This window comes from Spermophilus citellus (assembly GCF_964194105.1).
Source record: "Spermophilus citellus genome assembly, chromosome: 17".
In the NCBI taxonomy this organism is placed as follows: domain Eukaryota; kingdom Metazoa; phylum Chordata; class Mammalia; order Rodentia; family Sciuridae; genus Spermophilus; species Spermophilus citellus.
The window spans coordinates 2,303,085-2,328,568 of NC_138199.1; the positions used below are offsets into that span (position 1 = coordinate 2,303,085).

The 25,484-nt window shown below is 48.1% G+C and overlaps 1 protein-coding gene across 3 annotated transcripts in view; it reads right to left on the reverse strand.

Moving 5' to 3' along the window:
• The window catches only part of PEMT (phosphatidylethanolamine N-methyltransferase), a 76,976-nt gene extending 60,910 nt beyond the window's left edge, over nucleotides 1-16,066 (reverse strand). Inside the window, exons 1-2 of one of the 3 annotated variants that reach the window (XM_081270812.1) lie at nucleotides 15,875-16,066; nucleotides 1,262-1,369 (exon numbers count right to left, since the gene is read on the reverse strand). In XM_081270812.1, the coding sequence (XP_081126938.1) occupies nucleotides 1,262-1,369; nucleotides 15,875-15,937 (171 nt within the window). In that variant the 5' untranslated portion in view covers nucleotides 15,938-16,066. Of the gene's footprint in view, nucleotides 1-1,261; nucleotides 1,370-7,741; nucleotides 7,763-15,874 lie in introns of those variants that run through there. The other 2 variants (XM_081270813.1, XM_081270814.1) reach the window with 2 other exon arrangements.
• Between the last annotated feature and the right edge of the window lie 9,418 nt (nucleotides 16,067-25,484).

The window sequence follows — 25,484 nt, forward strand, 5'->3', positions numbered from 1 at the left end:
AGGGACAAGGCTAAGGTGCCAGGCCCCACAGACACCCACCCTGGCTGGGGAGGCCACATCCGGAGATTAGGACCAACTCTGGCACATCCAGCCACACGCTCGGAGACCAAGGCTTCTCAAAAGGAAGGGGAGATCTCACTCTTCTCGCTGGCCTTGACCCCACCTCCAGACCTCCCTCTCTGAACCCTCTCCTGAAGCAGGGCCAGTGCGTTCAGGACAACAGGGACAGCACATTCAGGATGTGGCCACTCTAAGATGACTGGCCCTGCCCCCACACACTGCCACTCTCCCCAGATGGAGAAGAGGCCCAAGTCATAAACCAGATGCAAAGCATGTCGTGCTCTGCCCTGGGACCAAGGGCTCACCTTAAATGAAAACAACTGGGAACAGTGTGTTGCTGACGCGGATCTTGGCCTTCTGTAGATTAGCCTCAAGGGTGATCACAGGGTGTCCACAGCTCTGCATCAGCAGGCCAAGCACTGGCTGAGCCCCGGGACCATCAGCTCGGCAATATGGGACAGGACAGCCCTCCAGAGATGGCCACAGGAGAGAGGGCCACACACCCCAAAAGCTTAATCTGCAATCTTGGGGGGGACACTGCAGGAGCCAATGGCCTGCCCCACCCACACCTTGCTCCAAGGGCCCAGAACTCACTGCCCACACACCCTGGCCCTGCCACAGAGCCCTCAGGCCTCTGGATGGGTCCCCTGGTGCCCACAAATGAACAGGGTGCAGCCAGCTCTGTCTTCTGATTTCAGTCCCGGTCGGCTTGTCCTTGCCACCCACACCTCCACCCCAGCGGTGCAAGCTACTTCACAGGAAGCCACGTGTGGGAACAGCAATGTTTATGGAGCCCACCAGGAGGAGGGGGATTCACAAGAAAATGGCTTGATAGTGGGACAAGGCAGGGAGGGAAGGGAGCCCTACAGCCCCAGCAATCGACTCCCTGAATATGACGGCTACTAAGGAAAGGGGGGGTGCACGTGAAGTCCTACTCGCCAGGCAGCTCTCTGCTGCAGGGCCTGTGGTGCTAAGAGGGCCAGTCCTGCTGCCCTCGGCCACCTTGACGTCAGCCCAGGGCAGGCCTGGCGGCTGAGTTACTGCTTGGGCCTGCGAGGCAAGGAGCTTCCCAGTGTACCTTCACGGGGTGCTGACCATTGGTAGAGGAGGGCAGAGCAGAGCCATCCAGTCACCCCGGACAACAGTGATCCTCTCCGTGCGAGGTCACCCTGCTGGACGGGGTCAGGCACAAGATACATACCACATTCCAGAAGAGCGGATTGAAAGCGATGGTGAGGGCGGCCGCCACAAGGCTGGAATCCCAGGGGTTCATGTAGCCCAGCAGCCAGGTCATAACGCAGAGGTCTGCCTGCAGGGACAGAGCCGGCGTCAGCAGGAGGCCCGCCCAGCACCGCCCAGAGAATGCCAGGACCCAGGAGCCCCCAGAACTCAGAGACAAAGTTATCCTCTGGGAACACGCTGGGAGGCTTGGGAACATCCAGCCCAGCCAAGGTTACCACGCTGCAGTCTCATAAAACAAGATAAAAAGCCGAAACCTAATCAACTGTGTCGTGCCCTGTCGGGAGGGCAGCCAGACTGGCAGCTGCAGAGGTGTGCATGGGTGCTGAGGAGCACATGAGTGACTCTGAAGCTTCCTCAAAGGAAGAGACACCAGAACTGGATGCCACCTGGACCCTCCGGGATGAGGGCTCTCAGAGGCCCCAGAAACACTCGAGTGCCCAACATACATGAGGAGAAATGCTCATCCTTACTAGAAATCAAGGAAAAGGAAGTTAGAACTATTGCAATGTGTGCACATTTATAATCCCAGCTGCCCAAGAGGCTGAGGCAGGAGGATTGCAAGTTTGAGGCCAGCCTCAGCAACTTAGCAAGACTATCTCAAATAACATTTAAAAGAAAAAAAGTGCTGAGGGTGTGTGGCTCAATGCTAGAGCACTTGCCTACCACGAGCAAAGCACTGGGTCCAATCCCCAGTACTTTGGGGAAAAATAGGAAAGACTTAATGAGAGACCACCTCAAGTCTTGCTGAGGGCACAAGAGAGGTCTTGCAAGCCACAGAGGCATGTCCCCACATCCCAGGAATTCCACACACAGCGCAAAGAGCATGTGCAAGAATGTTTCTGGCAGCTTCCAGCAAAAATGACCAGGAACAGTCAGAGACAATCTAAGCGGGGTGGGGGCTGTGGCTCTGTGGTAGGCCCTGGGTTTCATTCTCAGAACAGCAAAAAAATAATAATAATAATTATAAAAATAATCTCAGTGCCTATCAGCAGAAGAATGAAGAAATAAAACATGACCCATGTATAAAGTAGCTAAGCCACAGAAGTTAAATAGGATACATCTACATGTGACAGCATGCTCTTTCTCAGAAACATAAAGCCAAGTAAAAAGAGTTGCAGCATTCAGAGCAGATACAAATTTTTAGAATTTTTTAGAAAACAACACAATATAGTATTAAATATTCTTTCTGTGTGTGTGCTTTAAAAAAAGATCAGAACACGGTGCACTAACTTCATGATACTGGCTGCCTCTGAAGCAGGGCTTCTCCACCTCTGCATTGTTGGCATTTAGGGCCAGGTCATTCCAGTGTGGGGGTGCTGCGCTCCTCCCCCATGTGACAACCAAATGTCCCCTGGCAGCAATGATCCCCTGCAGTTGAGACCCTGGGACCCAGAAGCAAGATGAGGGAATGGTAAGACACTTTCAATATCGATTTCTGGTTGTCATCATGACCTTCTCCATGATGTCTATAATGTTTTATTTTAGGAGTATATTCTCCGTGGCCTCCTGCCTTTCCCCCAGAGCCTTCCCTGATGGAGCCTCCTCACCTACCCATGGCTCCCACATTCCAGCATTCACCAGAAGGAAGGGTCGTGCCTCCTGAGATTATGTTTATAATTTATTATTATTATTCTGAGAATGACAAACCCCTCTGGACTCAGACCTTCCACAGCCTGGCTGATCCCACCTGCCACCCCAATCACCCAGGCAGACTCTTTCGCAATGACCTCTGCACATGCCTGGAATGCCCTCTGTCCCTCTGGACCCCATTCACAAATTCCTACCCATCCCTCAATGCCCACCTCTCTCCTCTACCTCTCACCCAGGACACCCTCTCTTATGTCTTTATTGCACGTGCATCACAATTATTTAATCATCATCCCTGATGTAGAAGCTCCAACTGTGTGTGTGTGTGTGTGTGTGTGTGTGTGTTAGTTACTGGGCTCTCAACAACTCAGGGTGCTCTACCACTAAGCTACTTCCCCAGTTCTTTTTTTTTTTTTTTTAAGGCAGGGTCTCACTAAGTTGCCTGGGATGGCTTTGAACTTGCCATCTTCCTGCCTCAACCACTCAAGTCACTGGGATGTAGTAGATGCAGTAGCATGCACTACTACATCTGCATGGACTATTCTTTTATTGATTATAAAAATCAAAAAAAAAAGAGAGAATAAAATCATGGCATCTGAAGGTCAATGGATGGCGTTGGAGAAGATAATGCTAAGTGAAGTTAGCCAATCCCAAAAAACCAAATGCCAAATGTTCTCTCTGATGTGAGGAGGCTGATTCATAGTGGGGTAGGCGGGGGACCGTGGGAGGAACAGATGAACTCTAGATAGGGCAGAGTGGTGGGAGGGTAGGGGAGGAGGCAGGGGATTAGCAAGGATGGTGGAATGTGATAGACATCATCATCCAAAGTACATGTATGAAGACACGAACTGGGTGTCAACATACTTTATATACAAACAAGAGATATTAAAAATTGTGGTATATATGTATAATAAGAATTGCAAAGAAAAACAAAGTACATGTATAAAGACATGAATTGGTATAAACATACTTTATATACAAAGATATGAAAAATTGTGCTCTACGTGTAATAAGAATTGTAATGCTTTTGAATATCAAGGGCTGGGGTTGTAGCTCAGTGGTAGAGCGCTTGCCTAGCATGTGTGAGGCACTGGGTCCCATCCTCAGCACCACATAAAAATAAATAAATAAACATTAAAAAAAAACATAAAAAATTAAAGAATAAAAATGTGTCCACCTAAAACTAAAATAAATATTTAAAAATAAAATAAAAGTGTTGTGCCCATCTACAACTAAAAAAGAAATTTTTTTAAATCAATATTAGCCCACCCACTGACTGATGCAAAGAGTAAATTTTTGGTGACCAGTGGCCCTCAGTTCACCATCAGTAAGACTTGAGAGCTAAGCCATCTCTAAGGGACTCACCAGCTCAGTGGCCCTATGGTCCGCTCCCATCTGTCTTTGGAAGGAGATAAGACATGGCCAGGGCAGCCCCTGTGGGGATTCTGCAAGTAGGTGGACAGCCAGGCAGGCAGTAACAAGGAACAAATCCCTCTGGACTCAGGGGGTGGCCTCTTTAAGGCCACAGGACCTGGATTCACCCATCTCCCAAACACTGTGCTTCATAAAGACTCATTCTGGGGCTGCTGGCGGGGTGGGATGGCAGGGGTGGGATGTGGGGTGGGATGGCCGGGGTGGGATGTGGGGTGGGATGGCCGGGGTGGGATGTGGGGTGGGATGGCCGGGGTGGGATGTGGGGTGGGATGGCAGGGGTGGGATGTGGGGTGGGATGGCAGGGGTGGGATGTGGGGTGGGATGGCCGGGGCCTCTTGAAGTTGCTGGAATCCCAGGGGCTAAAGTTCTTCAAGGCCACCCTAGGGCCTTGTTGAGGCCTGTCTATCCCTAGGTGTACAGCTGGGTAGCAGGTGACTGAGCAGAGCAGCAGGGTGCAGGGAGGTGGCTAGGGCTGCGTCCTGAAGACCCAGGTCCACCATGAAGCCTACCGCCCACGCTCCCCTGCCAACGCCACTCTCCCCAGTTGTCCCCTCCATGCGTCTCCATGCACTGGCCTCCCTGCCGCTCCCCACAGACAGACAACTAGGGTCTGTGCCCTGGGCTCCAAGGTCCTCAGAGACCCGGACCCGCCCTCTGCATCATCACAAGCACAGAAGCTCACAGGCAGCATGAGTGGCCACTAGCGGTACTGAGGATGGAACCCAGGGTATTCTGTCACTGAGCGACCTCCCAGCTCGCGCTCTCTCTCTCTCTTTCTCTTACACAATGCCTTTATTTTATTTATTTATTTTTATGTGGTGCTGAGGATCAAACCCAGGGCCTTACACATGCCAGGCGACCTCCCAGCTCTTGTTAATTTTTGAGACCAGGTCTCACCAAGTTGCCCAGGCTGGCCTCCAAAGCCCCCTGAGTCACTTGGATTGCAGATGTGCATCACAAAACCACAGCTCAGGCCAGGGGCACAGCTCAGTGATACAGTGCTTGCCTAGCACATACAACGTCCTGGGTTCCAGCACCAGCATCATTAGGGAAAAAAAAAAACAATAAAAATAATAACCCACAGGAGTTTACTTAATAACTCTATGGATGAAGATTTGATTATTAGCCAGAATGCACTTTATTTTTTATTTTTTTAAGAGAAAGAGAGAGAGAGAGAGAGAGAGAGAGAGAGAGAGAGAGAGAGAGAGAGAGAGAATTTTTAATATTTATTTTTTAGTTCTCGGGGGACACAACATCTTTGTTGGTATGTGGTGCTGAGGATCGAATCCGGGCCGCACACACGCCAGGCGAGCGCGCTACCGCTTGAGCCACATCCCCAGCCCCAGAATGCACTTTAAAAGGTGAGTTCTCTAAAGAACCACTGCTCTTCTAAGCCAGAATTCTCTACTCCTCTGTTCTCCCAGGCTTTGGTGAAAAGCAGTCCCCCACAGGGAAGATCTGCAGGGGGCTGCAGTCACTTCTCACTAAGCAGAGAGAAGAGAGGAAAATGTGTTCCCTCCCATCCCCTATGAGGCAGATGCCCTCCTCCTGGTCCTCCTTCCAAGAGAGGCAGAGGGAGGGAAGCAGCCCAGGTTCCAGGCAATACGCCTCCCAGGGGGACCCTTGGGGACGCCCTGGTAGCTGATTAACTATGCCAGGCTCCAGCTGAGCACGCGGCGTGCTCGCGCTATCACAGCAGCTTCTCAGGCACCCTTGGAGCTGATGGCAGCCGAAAGAATGTACACTGGGGGGCTGGGGATGTGGCTCAAGCGGCAGCGCGCTCGCCTGGCATGCGTGCGGCCCGGGTTCGATCCTCAGCACCACAGACCAACAAAGATGTTGTGTCCGCCGAGAACTAAAAAAAAATAAATATTAAAAATTCTCTCTCTCTCTCTCTCTCTCTCTCTCTCTCTCTCTTAAAAAAAAAAGTTTAAAAAAAAAAAAAGAATGTACACTTGGGCCAAGATAACCAGTTCACCCGGTTGGCACAAGGTGGCCGTGACAGAGATTGCAGTGCCAGCAGCCTGATCTATGCCCTGGGCACTGGGCTTCATGCCCCCTGGGGTTTCCCTGAGCCACAGAGCCAGAATACCCTTACACAAGCCCAAGAGAAATGAGGGGACAGTGCAGAGTCCCGGGGCAGAGTCCCACCCAGCTGGGTGAAAGGGGACAGCAGGAAAGGTCTGGGGACACGGAGCCAGGGCATGGGAAGGCTTCCGTTCCTCACCAGTGACAGCCTGAGAAACAGCAGGGGGAAGAGGAGAACGTGACAGGAGAGGGGCACACGGGCCTCTCTCTCCAGGGCTAGGGAACTTCCCTCCCCTCCCTCCTCAGCAGCAGAAGTAGGAACCCTCCCCCTTCCCCAACAGGCCCTGGGGACAAATTGCTCTTGCAAATCTAACTCAACGCCTTCAGCCCAACACTGAGTTTCCACAAAGGAGACCCTCACTTACTCTGGGGGGATCAAAGATAAAATGATCCCACCTGTGGGGGTCACTAATGCCATTGGCAGCCAGTAAGCTGAGCACATACATATTTCTTGCAACCCATAACCACCTAAAAGAAAAGTCCTGTTGTTTACATTCCCACTGCAGATAAGAGTGTTAGAGGCTTGGAGAAGCCTCTAACCCTCCAGGTAGGGGCAGAGCCAGCCCCACAGAAGCTCCATAGGTGTGGGTCTCAGCAACTAGGGGAGGCCCTGGCCCCACCCCAGCCCAGCAAGTCTGTTTCTTGGTCCCAAGCACTCACAGAAGATGAGGTGAGCAAGGAGAAATACGCTTCTTTTGACTTCTGTGGGAACCCAGGTAAAGGAGGGAAACTAAGGCACTCAAGTAACGCGGCTGATCCCATAGCAACTGGCATCTGCCCAGGTTTTCCAATTAAGGTCACACTGGTCCAAACTAGCATATGGCTTCACCCCTCCCTCCTCCACCCAGGTCCCATGCCCCTGGTCAACCTGCCCCTGGAAGGAGGGACTCCATCTGGTAACCTGGGTTACCTTGAGAATTTGTGTTGCTAAGAGAAGCACCTGCTTAGCAGGAAAGAATGACTAATGGTTGGGAGTGGAATTCAGGCAGAAGGGACAGACCAAGATCCCTTCCTTATTACTGTCACTTCCCAAAGTCCACTCTGAAGGGTGGACCTCCCTCCTGAAATTGGATTAGCAGGAAGAAAATCCCCGTCAGATATGAGCAGAGCAGGTGTGTGCCGGGACTCTGCCTCCCAGCAAGTGTCAGAGGCCCCCTGGGTGGCCCCCCGGGTGGCCCCCTGGGCAGCCCCCAAGCCCGTGGGCCACCTCATTCCTGGGCCACCTCATTCAAGCAGCCCAAGTCCCAGCTTTCTGCTACCCAGTAACTCCCCCTCAAGGTCACAGGCTGCAAGGACATCAGAGGTTGACTAAAGGAGAGGAATGACCTACCAGAGCCAGGAGGAAATGTCAGGTGAGCTCCAGGGATAACTCAGGTCACCAGGGTCACTGATGAATGGGCTCAGTGATGGAAACCCTGCAGGTCTGTAAGGAAGAAGCTCATAGCAATTTCACTTCATTGAGGGCCCTGGGGACTCTTCAGAGCAATGTCCTGCTGTCAGGAAATTATTTGCAGTGGGTCAACAGCACCTGAGGTACAAGCCACATTGTGACATCCAAACAAACAGCAGGGGCCCAGGAGAGTCAAAGTCACATCGATCTCATGCAAGCAAACAACTGACTACTCTGTTGCATGTGCCATATACATCAAAGGACAGGAGGAAGGTGGGGACTGCCCAGAAAGGGGCAGGGGCCTCAAACAGGACCCATCCATACTGCAAAACATGCCTGTGGAGTCACAGCCTCTTCTGCCCCTCCTCACGCTGCAGGCATACCTCTTCCATCGTCACGTCACGTCACGTCATGTCATGTCACACCGCTGTCTGTCAGCAGACTCAGGCCATGTTTATTGGGCAGCCTTAGGTTCAAGTCCCACTCCTGACACAGACCTGAGACGGTGCCAGAGTCTTTCTCCAGGCCTACACCTGGAGAAGTGGGGGACGATGTCTGGTCTGAAGTCAACACCCAGACCCTTTTCTCTACACTGGGGACCACCCACCTGGCTGAGGAAGGACTCTGGGTCCTGGCACCTACAGCCTGGGCTGGGAGCAGGGCTCCACCCATCCCCGTTCCCCAGAGGGACCACCCATGGCCAATATGAGCCCAGGTTTCCCTAGAGTGAAACGGGGTGCTGAGACTGGCCACCCAGGATCATGTTCTGGAAGAGGCAAGAGCAGGTGGGAAAGTGCTGGGTGCCTGAGGGTGCTCTGGTGCCAAGGTCAGTCTGTTCCCTTCATCTGTTTGCTTCACCTTAACACACATGTCACCTTCCTCGCTTTCTAGGGGGACCCTCTGAAAAGACACACATCCTAAAGCAGAGCCAGAGAAAGGAAATGGACCCGAGGCATGTCGATACAAGGCTGGAATTTGAGGGCAAGCAAGCCCTGGACGGCAAAGACCATCACAACAGGGGAAGTTTAGGTCGGCTTGTGAGAAGGTCAAAGTGTGAGAGCGATCTCCAACAGTACCAGTCAACTGCGGATGGTTCTGGGAAGAACCATCGCTTTGAGGTGTTCCTGAATCCCACCATAAAAGAAAAAAAAAAAAAAAAAGAATGGCCCCAACACTACCTTAAATCCAAAGAAAAAAGTTTTAGGCCTGTGGGTGAAGGTGAGTGACACAGTCTGGCCCAGCACAGAAAGGCAGAAGAGGCTGTGACTCCTCAGGCACATTTTGCAGTCCTGGTGGGCCCTGCAGCATTGATGGTTTGATCCCCAGCCCCACAAAAAATGAAAAGCAATAGCAACAAAAAATCTGAAATGGTTGCAGATGCACCCAACCCCACAAATCCATAACTCCTTTCAGGAAGGTGGAGATACTGATTGATTGGTTAAGTCATTCTTCATTCATCAAGATGTCCTGGGCCAGGCGCTGTTGGTTCATGCCCTTATCACCTTATCAAGGGTCCACATGGGTTCCTTTCCTGGTGTAGGAACCAGGAGAGACCTGATCTCCTCTACCTCTTCCCAGCTCCTCTCCTGCATTGTGAGCTTCAGGCCCCTTTTCTATAATGTACCTTCCAGGGCCCAGGACAGAAACTAGCAGGTTGGTGGTACTGCATACAGTTGCCCAACTACAAGTTGGAGACCACAAGAAAAAGCCAGCAGCCTTCACTGGGAAGTTAACAGCATGACAACCCCAGCAAGGGGCTTCAGCGAGGCTCAGGACAGATGGACAGGAAACAGAGCGCCCCGGCAGGGAACCCTGGGCAAACCTCATGAGCTTTGGTTCCTATCTGACGTGGAAATGAGAGCAGAACCTTCATCATGAGACTGTCAAGGAGATCAGACAGACAACACGAGGAAAGTATATGGCATGGCGTCCGGCACATTCAAGCTTGATTGATGTGAGCTATTACCACTATGTGCCCACACGTGAGCCAGGGAGGTTTGCCTACTTTTCAGATTAAAGTAGGTGAAACCTAGACAGGAGGGGGCCGAGGTAGGAGAATCACTTGAATCCTGGAGTTCAAGGCCAACCTGGGCAACACAGCCAGACCCTACCACCTTAAAATTTTTTTAAGTTAAAAATTTAACAGCATTAGCAGGTGAAATAGACAGATCTCATAATTTTAGTTGAGGACCAACACTCCTCTCTCAGTGATGGATAAAATAAGTAGGCAGAAAATAGACAAAAGAACAATGCCACTGGATTAAATCCACCTTGGTGGAGAGGAAACAGCTTATATTAGTAAAGAAATATCCCAAATCAGCAATGTGAACTTTGCCCCTAAGAAATTAGAGAGTGGTGCAGTGTGGCACAGGCCTATAATCCCAGCAGCTCAAAGGCTGAGGCAGGAGGATCATGAGTTCAAAGCCAGCCTCGGCAAAAGCGAGGCACTAAGCAACTCAGTGAGACCCTGTCTCTAAATAAAATATAAAATAGGGCTGGGGATGTGGCTTAGTGGTCAAGTGCCCCTGAGTTCAATCCCTGGTACAAAAAAAAAAAAAAAAAAGAAAGAAATTAGAGAAAGAGAAGTAAGTTAAATCCAGAAAAATAAAAAAGAAGAGCAAATACCAATCCAACTGAAAAATAGAATAAATACAGGGGGGAAAAAAGTCAAACTCAGAGCTGGGTCTTTTAGGGAGGGAGGTTTGGGGGTTTTTTGGATTTTTTTTTTTTCAGTAAAATCAGTAAACCTCTAGGCAGACTGATCAAAAGAGAGAGAAGACATAAATTACCAAATCAGAAATCAAAAGGGGCCTCCCTACTGACCTCATAAATATGAAAATGATAAGAGAAAATTATGAACAACTTTATGCCCATAAACTCAATAATGCAGATAAAGATGAAATGAACCAATCCTTGAAAGACATCAACTACCAAGATTCTTTCAAGAAGAAATAGCCCTCCATCTATGAAAGGAACTGAATTCATCCTTAAAAACCTTGACACACCCACACCAAAAATGTGCCAGGCCCCAGTGGTTTCAAGTACCCATGGTTTCACTGGATGAATTCGACTGAACATTTTAGGAAGAAATAACAGCAATTCCAACAACCTCTTCCAGAATATGGAAGAGGAGCGAACGCTTCCCCATTCGCTTGATGAGGCCAGCATTATCTTAACACCAAAACCAGATAATGACATTACAAGAAAACTGCGACTGATACTGGAAGGATAACATGGCAGGACCCCGTGGGGGTCACCCCAGGAATTCAGAGCTAGTCCAACACCCAAAACATCCATTGAATTCCCCATGTTAACAGCCTAATGATGAAAAACCATACCACCATCTCAACAGCAGCAGGGGATACAGGAGCTGAGAGTTTAACTTCAGGTGACTTGCCCAACTCCAAAGAGCAAAGGAAGGCTTCAACCCTGGTCTGTCCTGACCGATTCAAAGAATCCGCAGGTGTGTATATATGTAAAGGCAAACTGTATGTCCTTGGAAATACCACAAAACAAGCCATCTAATATAATTTTAACTAAAGTGATAAAAGCAAAAGATTTTTTAAACAACTGTGTAACAGGCAAACATCTTTCCTTGAGAGGACTTTCAATGGCCCATGAAGGAAGGCCGGGTCACCAGCCTACAGCATTATTGGGAGGTGATGGAGCTTTTGGGAAGTGGGGCCTAGTGGAAGTGAATCAAGTCCCTGGGAGTGTGCCTTGAAGGGAACATGGGGATCCAGACCCTCCTGTCTGTCCTGGCTTCCTGGCCTTAATGAGGAAAGTGGGCCTCCTCTGCCACGGGCTCCCACCATAAGGTACTGTGCTACTCCAGGTCCAAGGCAACGGGGACAAGCAACCATCAACTGAACTCTGACTCTGTGAGCCAAGATCAACCTTTCCTCCTTTTAAATTGATTATTTCGGGTATTTTGTCACAATGACGGGAAGCTGGCTGACACTGTAGTCAAGACACCCCGTATCTGCCAAAGGGATTGGTCTCCAATGGTGCACCCAACTGAGCCTAATGCGAAGGGGGGCTGTGCAGGTGGCAGGATCTCTCAGCTCCCTGCATTCAAGGCCTTTGCCTTCTGAAGACCACCCTCAAATCGTGCTGCACTTTATAATTTATAATGCTTCTCCAGACCCCTTATCTCATTTTGGACTTTGCTGTAGCACTGTTCCTACCGGCATCAAACAGATCCAAGAAATTAAAGTGCACTTGGGCTGGGGATGTGGCTCAAGCTGTAGCGCGCTCGCCTGGCATGCGTGCGGCCCGGGTTCGATCCTCAGCACCACATACCAACAAAGATGTTGTGTCCGCCGAGAACTAAAAAAATAAATAAATAAATATTAAAAAAAAATCTCTCTCTCCTCTCTCACTCTCTTTAAAAAAAAAAGAAATTAAAGTGCACTTTGTGACACCTGAATTCATGACATCATCATCCACCTGCTCCCATGGGCAGAGGAGCCCTGATGGCTAAGCCTGAAACAGGACCACATGGACCATGCCCTGGCTCTGAGAAGCTCAGGGTGCTCTGCCAGCCTCGGTACCCCAGGAAGCCAGCCCCTGCATCCCCCTCTGGGGCCATCCTCTGAGTCCTAGAGGTGCCCTTGCTTGTGAACAACAAATGGGCAGGTCTTCCTCCCAGCTACCTGCGGGTCAGCTTGCTGCATGTAGCTGACAGGTTGAAAAGCAGGCTCTGGGATCTCACAGCAGGGAGGGCAAAAAGAAGGCCCTGGGGGCTGGGGCTGGGGCTCAGCGGTAGAGCACTCCCTAGCACATTCTTGGGGCGCTGGGTTTGATCCTCAGCACCACATAAAAATAAAATAAAGGGGGCTGGGATTGTGCCTCAGCGGTAGAGCCCTCGCCTAGCATAGGCGGGTCCCGGGTCCCGGGTCCCGGGTTCGATCCTCAGCACCACATAAAAATAAAGGCATTGTGTTGTGTCCATCTACACCTAAAAAATAAATATTAAAAAAATAAATAAATAATAAATAAAATAAAATAAGGTATTTTGTCAAACTACAACTAAAACAAAAATATTTTTTTAAAAAAGGCCTCAGTCAATGAGTCTGCAGTGGACAGACACACTCCTTACTCCAATGGGTGACTTTCTTACATTAAAAACAAACCAAGGGCTGGGAGAGTGGCTCAGTAACTAGAGCACTTGCCTAGAATGTGTGAGGCGCTAGGATCCATCTTTAGCACTGATCACTAATTAATAATGAATTAATTAATTGCAAACTAAGATTACAATGCCAGCTGACACCTGGTTAAGGGATGGAAGTTCCCAAACAGGTGCACTGGGCACTAGTGTAGTGGCCACCAGCTACATGTGACTATGGAGTGCTTATAGTGCCACATGATGAAGCATATATATTTTAACAGCAGTAAAATACAGCTGTCCCTCAATATTGACAGAAAATTGGTTCCAGCATCACTAAAGCCACCCAAATATGCAGGTGCTCAAGTCCCTTATACATAGTGGTTATATATAACCTACAAGCATCGTCCCACATACTTTACATCATCATCACTAGATGACTTATAAAACCTAACACAATTAAATGCCACTTAGTTAGTATGTGGATTGTTTAGGGAATCATGACAAGAAAGAAGTCTGTATGTGTTTAATGCAGATGAGATTTTTACTTTTTAATCAGTGGTTGATAGAATCCTTGAGTGCAGAAACTGCGGATCCAGGAGGTAGATTGTATCTTGGTAAAATTATTTTTCTTCTATTTCTTTTTACATAACGTGGCTGCTTTAAAAAAGAACATTGTTGTTTTACAGTACTGGGGATCAAACCCAGGGCAGACCTCATTCATGCTAAGCCAGGGCTCTTCCACTGAGCTAGCTAACCCGCTGGGACACATGATGTTTCCATTGACAGCACTGAGAACCTACAGCTCAGATGCTCACAGGGTTCAGAAAATTATTGAAAGTCTTCTCAGGCCAGGAACTGGCATATTTTAAACCCAGAGACTATGATTGAAGGAAAGCAACCACAGAACACATACATAATGTTATATAAGTTGTTGCTGTTTCTTTAAGAAAAAAAAAATCCCTTGGCAACAGGAAGCTTAAGTGAACCAAAAGCTCAGCGGTGGAAAAAACAGAATGTTAGCCAACGAGGGTCACCCTGACCTGTCCCCCTAATGCGCCCAGTCTCCAGCCACACAGCCCTGTCAGCCTTCCCCTCTGGAGGGAAGGAAAAAGGGCAGAAAAGCCCTCCTCACACACGCCAGGTAATCGTCACCACCTACCCCTGCACCTCTGGCCTTTCGAGGGCTACAACACAGGCCAGTAACCACCACCTAGCATTCCACCCTGAAGATGATAGCCCCCTTTCCAACCAGTGCCCTTTCTATCTGTGATGTATTAGGGTAGAAAACACGAATCATAGAGGATGGGGATGTAGTTCAGTGGTAGAGCACTTGCCCAACATGTGCAAGGCCCTGGAACTGATCCCCAGCATTGCAATAGAAAGAAAGATGAATCACAGCCCTGTGAGTCTCTAATGGCCATTGATGGTAGAAGACTCTTAAGGATTCCATCAAACATGACATCAGTCTTCCCCAGGGAGGATCCTGAGGGTACTTCCTGGGGCTGGTGATGACCTCTTGCTCTGGGTGGTCACAATAAATAGGTTCACCTCGTGAAGATACAGAAGGTGTACACATACAACCTGCCACTCACCCACCTGGATATGATGCTTAAATGACAAATTTACTAAAACAAGAAAACTCGTCTTCTCCCTGTCTTCTGTTGCTCTCCTTTCCTGTCCACATCAACTGTCCTGAACACCCTCAGGGCCAACTACCAGCTTTCTCTTATTCCCCCAAGGCCTGTCCACCTGCTAGCCTCCAGCAGGAAATCCTACCCCACTGGCTTATCACTCCTGCTGGGATCCCAATCACCTCACTACAGATAGGGACTCTCCACCAGGTGCTCTCTCCATTGACCAGTTTTATCTCCTTCAGAGAACAGTTCTTTTGTTTCCAGGCCTAAAAACCCGTCCTTGCTGTCCTAGAACAAGACACTCAAGAAATGCTAGCTGTATCAGTGAAGGAATGAATAAGAACACAGGTGAGGAATGCAAGAAGGGAGCAAATAAACTAGATAAGATCTTACAGCTTCCATAAAGAGTTGGAAGATAACCATAAAGAGTTGGTTAGGGTTGTGGCTCTGTGGTAGAGCGCTTGCCTAGCATGTGAAAGGCACTGGATTTGAGTCTCAGCACCACATATAACTAAATGAATAAAATAAAGATCCATCAACATCTAACAACAACAATAAAAAAAAGGAGTGGTTGGTTTTAAAAAAAAAAAAGTGAATGAACAATCTAATAGGAAGCAAAGATTTTGCAGGAAAGCAAAATCCATTGAACCAGGAGCTTGGAAAGACGACAGAAAAGGCAAACTCTCCCATGACTTTGCAGAGGGGCAAGCAAGTCCCCAGGCTCCAGGACCCATTCCCCCATCCCCATCCCAATACAACACTGTCCCCCCCTCCAGGAAAGTATCACTCTGCGGTCCCTTCAGGGCCAGTGCTTGTGGAGGGGTCAGGATTCCAAACACTTCTTGGTGGCTGCTGAGATGGAAGGGGAGCAGGGATCCTCACAGTTCCCAAATATCCACATGCTCTCGCCGTCCACACAGCATGCCCCCAAGACACACAGGCTCAGTCTCCTTCACAGTTACACACTCGTTGATACAGCCTCAGTCATGCATGCACTCCCAGGCACACACTCAGAGTAACTCTGCCCCTACAATTCCAAAGATTTACATAATCTCAGAGACATCCTTGCATACACACAACCTCCGGAACTCCCCACCCTCTGAGACACGAAATCTGGGGCTGATGCACAACTGGCACACTCACGCACACACGTGCCCGCCCACCAGCCAACTTTCCGGGATCCAGCTGCCACGCCCAACACGTCCCGCCCCCGTTGCCTGGTAACAGCGTGGCCCCGCCCAGCAAGCGTTGGAGGCGGCGCCCGCCCGCACTCCGCAGGCCTTGCCAGTTCTTGGGCGGGTGTTCGTGGCCGCCGGGTTAGACCAGTACCTGCCTAAAATCAATATTGCCGAGGCCTCCGCAGCAGTCCGGCCCCGCCACCGAACTGCTCATAGTCTCGGCTCCCCGGCTCGCGATTCCTTTAACCCGCGGGCCGCCTCACGAGGGAGAACGCGCGGGGCCTCGCACGGCCACTAGCTCCTGCAAGCGGCCCCATCGCACCTGGAAGGCGCCACCAGCCGGAGCGCTTTCTCGGTAACCCCAACTTCTCCCGGCCTTGTGGGAAATGTAGTTCCCGTTCGCGTCTTGGCGGAACTCAACGACGGCGTCCCCAGGAGCCGCGGACTACAAGTCCCAGGGACGGTGGCTGCTGAGCTGGCAGGTTCCGAGGGGGCCACGCGGCAGTTTCCCTCGGATTCGGCTAACAGCCTTGTCTCTTTGGTCCCCGGCACCGGCATCAGACCCGCCAGCTGACCTGGCCTACCTTTCCTTGGCTGGCGGCGGTGGGTCTAGAGGCCAGGGGCCGCCGGATGTAGGTATAAGTTGCAGCTCGGGTCAGCCACTTGCTGAGCTGACTTTGGCCAGCTCGTGCTCCCACTCCTCCGCCTGTCTTCGGAGATTCACTTGTCCCGGGTCGTGTAGGCCGAGCACAGCTTCCTGCCATCAAAGTAGATCCTCCTGACTCGGGACTCCCGCCCTCGTGGCCCCCAGAATCTTTGCTCAACCAGAGACCCCCCTGTGGCACTCCTTCGTTCCTTCATTCATTCCCTCGTTCAAGTCTGTGTGCTGAGAATACTGTGGGGAGCAATGCAATTCCAGTCCTCGTCGTCTCCTGCCAATATGAAGGGTCTCCAGTGCAGCCTCTGAGCTGTGGGTTCTGTTAACACAGGTGGTTGGAGACTTTGCAACATAACTAGGATGAGGCAGGCAGACCAAGGAGACAGGAAGGACACTGGCCTTGCACTTGCTTTGTGACTGAGTGCTGCTTGCCCTTTCCTCTGAAGATGGAAATAGGTACAGGTAAAACTCATACAGGAACTGACCCAGGACCAGTGCTTCATAAGCACTGGTCATGGACAGGACTGGGTACACAGGGCTCAAGGACTGAATGACCACTGTTAAAAGGATCAGGAGCCTTACCTTGCTCAGGGTATCCAAACAGGGCCTCCTAGGGTCAGAACCATGTCTAGGGAGCTCCCCACCCCAGCAGAATGACTAAATCCCCTATGTCCACCACATGTCCACTAAAGCCCCAGTTCTCTGACCTATAGACACTCTTTTCTTTTTTTCCTTTTTTATTTTTTAATTTTGTTTTGTTTTGATTTTTGTTTTGTTGTTTTTTTTTTTTTTAAGCTTTTATCTGGGAACAAAGAAAGCTAATTGCCAGGTCACATCCTCTACTCCCAACCCCACCCCACCCCCACCCCCACCAGTCTCCCTTTGTGAAAAGTAAACACCTCCTAAAAAGCCGGACTTGGATCTTAAAATGTGATTGGGATTTTCTAAGTAAAAACCTCCTGCCAGATACTTATGGTCAGAAATCCTTGCCTGGACCCTTTGAAAGCAACCAGATCTCAGAGCTTTCAGAGGAAATCCAGGCCAACTTTTCTTGCTTGCTGGAATTTCTTCTGCACCTTCCCTGGCAAATGGAAAAGCCACATCTACTTACAGGCCCCAAGTGATGGGGGTTTACCATCTATGGAGGTAGCCTGCACCACTCTTACCCAAGTTACCATATGAGAAGCCACTGTATCAGGAATATCTCCAGTGGGCTCCAGGGTAAACCTCCAGATGGCTTCTCTGGCACTATCCCTTGGCACTGGATGTGGTTGTATTCGATCCCAGAAGTCATTAAAAGGGGCTTTTATTGCTAAAATTAACATATGCTGATAGGTGGCTTTGGGTAAAACCTGAAGATTTCCTTACTCAGAATCTATTTTCTGTCCATAATAGATATCATAGTGTTTTGGTTTTGTTTAAAACTGGGGATTGAACCCAGGGATGCTCTGCCACTGAGCTACATCCCTGAAGCCAGATTTAAAGAAAAAAAAATTGGGTCTAATAACGAGTACAATAAAGAAAATGGAGACCTTAGAGAGAAAGGAGTCCGGAAACCAGAACACCTGGGAAATTGACATGTGAATGTCCCCAAGGCCCGGAACCCATCCTAAAGAACTGTTAATGAAGTAGCTCCCAGCAAACAAGGAGGTGCTAATCAAACCACCTCAGGCCCTTCCTGCCCAGATTACTGCAGACGGCCCCATCAGTCCACCAATCTCCCACCTTTGGGCCTTCCCACCTGCATTCTATCACTGCAGGATAGAGGGAAACAAAGGACAGGAAAGTGGGAGGACAAAAGACCTAGATATAAAAAGGGAAGACCTCCCCTTTCCACGAATTCCACCTTTCTGTTCCCCTTCTTCCTCAAGTCTTTTCTGCTATCCTTTAATAAAGCCTTCCACTTTCCACTCTACACTTGCCTGGGCATGCTTCTCTGGTGTTATACTTCAGCATTTGGGGAGGCAGTAACACCCCTAGCCCTTGTTTTATTTTGAGGCAGGGTCTCACTAAATTGCCAAGGCTGGCCTAGTACTTGTGATCCTCAGTCTCCCAAGTCATAGGGTCTATTGGTATGCACCACTCAATTTACAGTCTCTTGAATGCATTTTTTCCAGGTACCAGGCAGCAAGTTCAGCAGGAAGCAGGGTGGGAGCTGGGCAGGACAGTGGCATCTGAAGATGTTTGCCCTGTTACTGATTCGCCATACATACGCCTTTCCACACTGGGCTCCAAAGGAGCCTCTTCCCCAGCCCCTCCTCCTACAGGTTGGCAACAAAGTGTCACAGTGGTCCACTTTATGCTTTGAATGTAGCCCTTGCTGCTCTGCCACTGCAACTTATTTTAAAAATGGACCATTTCTTTCTCTTCCTCTCTAATCTCTCCCCCTGCCTAATCTTAGGGAAACAGGATTACCTTTCTTCCCCATTTTTGGCACATTTATCTGTCTGTCCCTGAGTACACACCCACCATAGGAAAGAAGTAATCCAGACTTTGGGGATGGTACCAGAAGATCTCAGAAAGGACTGTTTCCCAAATTAACAAGTGAGTTACAACTCCAACAGAGAACACATAACGTGGAATGTAGCCTTTGCATCACCTCTTTAAAAGTCCCCAGTTCCTGCTGATGGGACACAGTCCCCTGTGTTTTTCCTTTGCAAGCAAAGCAATAAACCTTTTTTTCCCCCTTTTTCTCAAAACTGTGTCCTTTGAAAAGACCCCCCAGACCCTCAAATCCCCCGTCCAAAAGAACTAGCGTCACATTGGCTGCAAAAGCAAGAGGCAAGTTTATTAATACACAGGCGCCTGCGGGTGCACAGCAAAACCTCAGCCGAAGCTTTGGTGAACTGGCACACCGGGCTTTGGGGTACAGATCTTTTATAGGAAAAAGGAGTTGTTTCCCGCCTAGCACAGTAACAGGTGTCTCATTGGTCCCTTTGAATCCAACGTACAGGTCACTTAAAGGGTAAACTTGTTTTTCACTATGATAAACTTGTTTTTCACTATAGATTCCTGAAAAACTCATCAATCTCACAGGTTTACATTGTGTTTCCTCCCTGTTCCCGCTTATGATCCCAGTTTGCTCAAGCATGTCCTGTGATGTGGGCAGGGTGCCCTTTTTAACAGGTCATGTGGTGAGCTCACCTGTTTACTGCATACTTTCTACTTTTCATAATCAAGCCTTAGGTTATGGGGCTGGGGTCTTTCACTTGTTATTGGATTGACATTGAGAACAAGGACTGAGCTTTCAGAAACAAATGCACAGGAAGTCACCTGATGCCAGTCCAGGGAACCTCACAAACCCACTGATGCTGGTGGGACTTCTCTGGCCCTCAGCATCTATAGTGCACAAACCCCAGCTTTCTTGCTGTTTTCCTTGCTGCTTCTGGAATACCCCAGACATAGGTTCACCCAAGGGCCTTTGCACATGCTGTTTATTCTCTCTGCCTAGGATGCTCTTCCCCAGATATCATCACAGCTCCCTGACTCTGCTCAGATATCACCTTTCCATCCTGGAGTCCATTCTGGACTCCCCACCTCCATACACATCCTCTCCCACTTCCCAACTTATCCCCACACCTCTTCTTGCCGTTTAGCAAACCTGTTTTATGTGCTTATTTATTTTGAGCAGTCTCAGTCTCCCCGACTAGAATGCAAGCTTCATGAGGGTGGGATGTCTTATGCAACTCTGTCCAGGTACCTGGCCTCCTGCCTGACACAAAGCAAACAGTCAACAACCCAGGAATGAATGGTTCTGCCACACCCATCGTAGGTGACCTAGGCAAGTCACATATTGGCCTCAGTGACCCCCAAATAGATCAAAGCCACCTCTTGCAGTTGAAGTTCCTAACCCTACTAATTCCTGGCAGTGTGGCCTTGGGTGCCGCAGTCTGGCTGGGCACAGAATCACGAGCCACTCACAGCTTTGTAGATTCAAACAGCAATTCTTTATTCCCGAACTCACACCGGCCCTCTACAAACACGTTCTGGGGGAATCCACGTTCTCGCCAAATTCCACGTACTCCACCAGGCTCCGAATCCCAAATACTTTCTGAATCCCACGAGAACTCCACGGGAACTCAAGGATCCGGCTGCCTGAGGCAGCAGGATACGCCCTATTCCCGGCAGGGTAGCCTTAAACCTGGAACCGCCCTAAACCCAAGGAGGGGATACTCCCTAAAACCTGATCCGCTCATTGAAGCAAAAAAGCAAAATTAAATTTAATAAAAATAAACTACAGTTATATGAACAAAAAAAAAAAAAAAAAAAAAACCTGATCCGCCCTAAACCCGGATCCGCCCTGGTCGTTGAGCAAGGTCACCTTACTCAAGAAGACATGCAATGTCACAGCGAATGTCCAAGGCAAGTCCATTTCCACGAGTCCTTCCTCTAAGCAACATGGGGTACCCTGGCAAGGAAATTTCTCGATGCGTCATTCCTACTTGGCAATGGCTCTCAGCACTTGGGAAAATAACTTGTCCTTGCCCTCTGTCACAGAGTAGAAGAGAAAGTTGGCCTTTCACTATTGCTTGATCCTCCCTCCAGAGCACTAGATGACACAATACACCCAGCTCTTACGTGGTAGTCAAAACCCATCATGTTTCTGCTCCCTTTTTTTTTTTTTTAAGAGAGTGAGAGAGGAGGGAGGGAGGGAGAGAGAGAGAGAGAGAGAGAGAGAGAAAAGAGAATTTTTAATATTTATTTTTTAGTTCTCGGCGGACACAACATCTTTGTTGGTATGTGGTGCTGAGGATCGAACCCGGGCCGCACGCATACCAGGCGAGCGCACTACCGCTTGAGCCACATCCCCAGCCCCCTTTTTTTTTAAGATACCTTTTTTTAATATTTATTTTTTTAGTTATAGATGGACACAACACAATGCCTTTATTTTTATGTGGTGCTGAGGATGGAACCCGGGTCCCACCCCTGCTAGGGGATCGCTCTACCGCGGAGCCACAATCCCAGTCCTCTCTGCTTCTTTTTGTTGCAGAAAGCTCAGTACTTTTCACCAAAGCTAACCCAATAATAGAGACACCGTTTTGAGAAAAAGGAAAAAGAAGGCTTATTGCTTTGCTTGCAAAGGAGAAACACAGGGGCCTCCTGTCCCAGAGGCTGTGATTCTGTCCATTGGCAGGAACAGGGGGCTTTTATAGAGATGACTGATGCAAAGGTACATTCCACGTTATGTGTTCTCTATTGGACTTGTAACTCACTTGTTAGTTTGGGAAACAGTCCTTTCTGAGATCTTCTGGTACCATCCCCAAAGTCTGGATTACTTCCTTCCTGTGGTGGGTGTATACTCAGGGACAGAGAAATGTGCCAAAAATGGGGAAGAAAGGTAATCCTGTTTCCCCTCAGATTAGGCAGAGGGAGAGATTAGAAAGGAGCAGGGTAACAGGAAGAGAAAGAAACACGTCCATTTTTAAAATAAATTGCAGTGGCAGAACAGCAAGAGTTATATTCAAAGCATAAAGTGGACCACTGTTACTTTTCTCCACTGTCAATTTCTGTATTTCATTTCTATGGAAAAATGGGAGACATCTCCAAGCTGTTTCCTCCTGAAAGTTGGGGGAAGTAACCCAAAGTCCTTGTTCTCTATCTGGTGGAGTGAGGATCGATCGTTAAGGGTATTCAGCCACAGTGGCAGATGGCTGGGCAAGACATACATAGGGCAGGGATCATGCCAAGACAACAATAAGACAGCAAAGCATTGCTTTTTTGTAAATGATTAGCACAAAGGCAATTAGTATTCCAGCCAGTCTCTGAAAACCAGGAGGACAGTAACTCATAATTAAGTGAAAAAACAGATTGAGTTCATCAATGTAGTTTAGAAGATTTGTAGGTCTGTGATCAGATTCTAATCAACTCAGGACAAATTTACAACTCTAGAGTCCAAGCCTTCTTTTACACCTCCAGCTTTACTTACTTTTGGTTGGGCTGACATAAGTTACATTTAAAAAAAATGGTTTTCCTTTTAAGTGTCCATGTAGGACGCTGCTTAGGCTATATACTATCTGCCAGGTATTTAAGACTAAGTTGGTCAAAACTGACCTTGTTGTTATCTACACTTAAGGGTCAGCCGAGATTCCTCAGAGATCACTCTTAGGGACATATGGGAAGCCTCTTGGATCTTTTAGCTTTTCTCTACCAGTGGTACCATCTGGGGATGAGCCACATCCCCAGCCCCAATGAGCCACATCCCCAGCCCCTCACCAGTCTTAAAGAGGGAATAAGAGGTTATAACTTCAATATCTATAATTTCACAAATACCCTTTCATTTAATTGGGGTTAGTATTAGTACTGGAAGTCAGCATTATATACTATCTGTGGGCTTATTATCTCACATTAACCCAGGTTGTGTTTTGATTTAGAAACCATACCTCCGCAAAGCACTGACAGGCAACAGTTTATATATAAAGTTTGCAAGGAAAATGAAATAAATTAACAGAGCAAAAACATATTTAGTTTGTGTAATAGCTATGAACAGAGAAAAATGACTTTTATAATCTTGAACCTTTACTTATACATTATATCCCAAGTTTGAGATCACAGTAATCTTTACAACAAAAATCAATCTTTTGAACACAACTTCAAATAAGCTAAAGTCTAGCCTATTTTGGAGCCATTTTAACATGGAGTAAGGTGGGAGGCAGAGCCTTATCTCAGGTAAGGTGGGTCTCTTCCCAATTAACACAGTACAATGTTACACTTGACGCTTGAATCAAAGACAGGCTAAGAGAGCTTTTAACTTTCTTTTTGTGGAAAAAGTGGCAGAATGCTTCCATGTTATACAATGTCACCTTTAAACAGCTCAGACTCTCCTTAATACCTTCCAAAAGTACATTTAACTTCCAATTCCAGTGTGAAGAGTAACGCAAAATTGTATATATAACTTATTGACAACGGGTTACTTTATCCAGCTATAAATCAAATACACGAATAAATACCAACCAAATTTGTTATTTTCATACAAACCCGAGACTTTTGTTACAACTGGTTTTCAGTTTGGAGAACACCAACTTGGCAAAGTGCTCTCCTAAGCTTCACATTTAACTAATTTAACTTTTAAAGTACAATTTAGAATTCAGAGTGCACAGTAACAATAATCACAGGTCTGAATGGGTTAACAAAAATCAAAGGGTAGCCTTAAATCACTAGGAAACAGTATTAATGAGCAGGAATTGGCTTAGTCAAAGCAAACAGATATAAGACAGGTCTTAAAATGACAGAGTTGAAGCCAGAATTAGACAAGCAATCAGTGTAGATAGGTAAATCAAGTCAGGTCGGATCAAGGAGGCCAATTTTGAGTGAGTCTGGGAAGTTGGAGACCGTCCCCTGAGGGATTGAAATGTTAATTCCTTCTGAGCCCTTCCCACACCCTCATCAAGAACCTGCCCCTGCTCTAACCATCCCAGGAATCGCCCCCTCCCTATAGGGAGCGATAATGTTGTTAATGTGTCCTGGTCTACTCCATCCTGCCCTTCCCCCTTCAGCCCACCTGTTCCCCACTTTTGGGCCCTCCCACAGAGCATTCCTGGGCCTAGTCACTTACCAGGAAGGAGAAAAATAAGGGGGGACAGGCAGGAGAACAAAGGAAGCCTAGGACATATAAAAAGGGCAGAACACCTAGCCTCCTGGTTTACCCCCCCCCCCCCCGGAGAAGTCTATGTTACCCCTTTTTCTATAAACCCTGCTTCATATGCTTGCCTCAGCGTGCTTCTCTAATGTTCAAACTTCAACATGTGGGGAAGCACCGGTCAGACACAACGTATAAAAGAAAGGCCCTGGGTTCAATCCCCAGCACCACACAAACACACACACACATAAGAAGAAAAACAAATATAAATACAAGTTACCTTGATAGATAAGAGCAGATCCATGTTTCTGACTTTTTGAAATATTTTTTTAGTTGTGGTTGGACACAATACCTTTATTTTATTTATTTATTTTTATGTGGTGCTGAGGATTGAACCCAGGGCCTCACACGTGCTAGGCAAGCGCTCTAACCGCTAAGCGGCAGCCCCAGCCCTAAAGTTCCAAGTAATTTTGACTGTGCTAATTATAGCCGATTTAATCACAAACACAAACTTTTTGAGATTCATTCACCTTCCACAACTTCTGAAACTTACTTAGACATTCACAACTTTACATCCTTAGTTTTTGTCCTCTTTCATCTTGGACTTTTAGTTCCAGAATATTACTTTACCACACAAAATACCTTCTCATCCAGAAACACTTTCTTTTTCACCTTCTAATTTTTTATACTAAAATATACTTCCATACCTGTAACCCTCTTTTATCTTTTCTAGTTTTGGACCCATTCTTAAATTCACATTCTGAAACAGTCCTTATGAATGTGATTTGTGCATTCAATTTATTTTTTATTTTATATTTAATATTTATTTTTCAGTTTTCGGTGGACACAACATCTTTATTTTATTTTTATGTGGTGCTGAGGATCGAACCCAGCGTCTCGCACACGCCAGGCAAAAGCACGCTACTGCTTGAGCCACATCCCCAGCCCAGGTGCATTCGATTTACACAACAAATTTCATTCCAGGAGAGGGTTGGACAATCCAGCAATGCAACACACAAAAACTGCCTTCATCTTTTTTCTCACAGATGGCATTCAAAGGGTGGGAGAACCGGGTCTTTCTAAGCCTGACCTGTCTGGGTTATCATTCTCACAATGCCATCAACTTTGAGTGAGTTCCCCGCGGTCTGTTGGTTATCCCCAGAGGCTCCGTTAGGGCCTTTTTCTGACACTAGGCATACTGATGTGCTATAGAGAAGACCTCTGCGTCCTTTTCTTTAAAGACTTTCTAGAAGATCTCTTTGCAGGGGCTGCCTAGGAAACACAGGTGGGCCTCAGTTTCTGTCTTTTTTCTTTTCTGGGTGAAGTTGTTTATTCTGCCAGTCTCTCCCTGCCTTTAGCTCGATGGGCTACTATTATAGTAAGAATTGCATTGTCCCAGGGATGAATATCCCCTGGCCAAATGGGGTGTCCTGTCAGATCTTAAAAGGGGACACTCTTCCCGTCCCCAGTGCTGGAACCGACTGCTACGTGTTTTGCAGCCCCCTCCATGAGCAAAAGGGCCTAGGA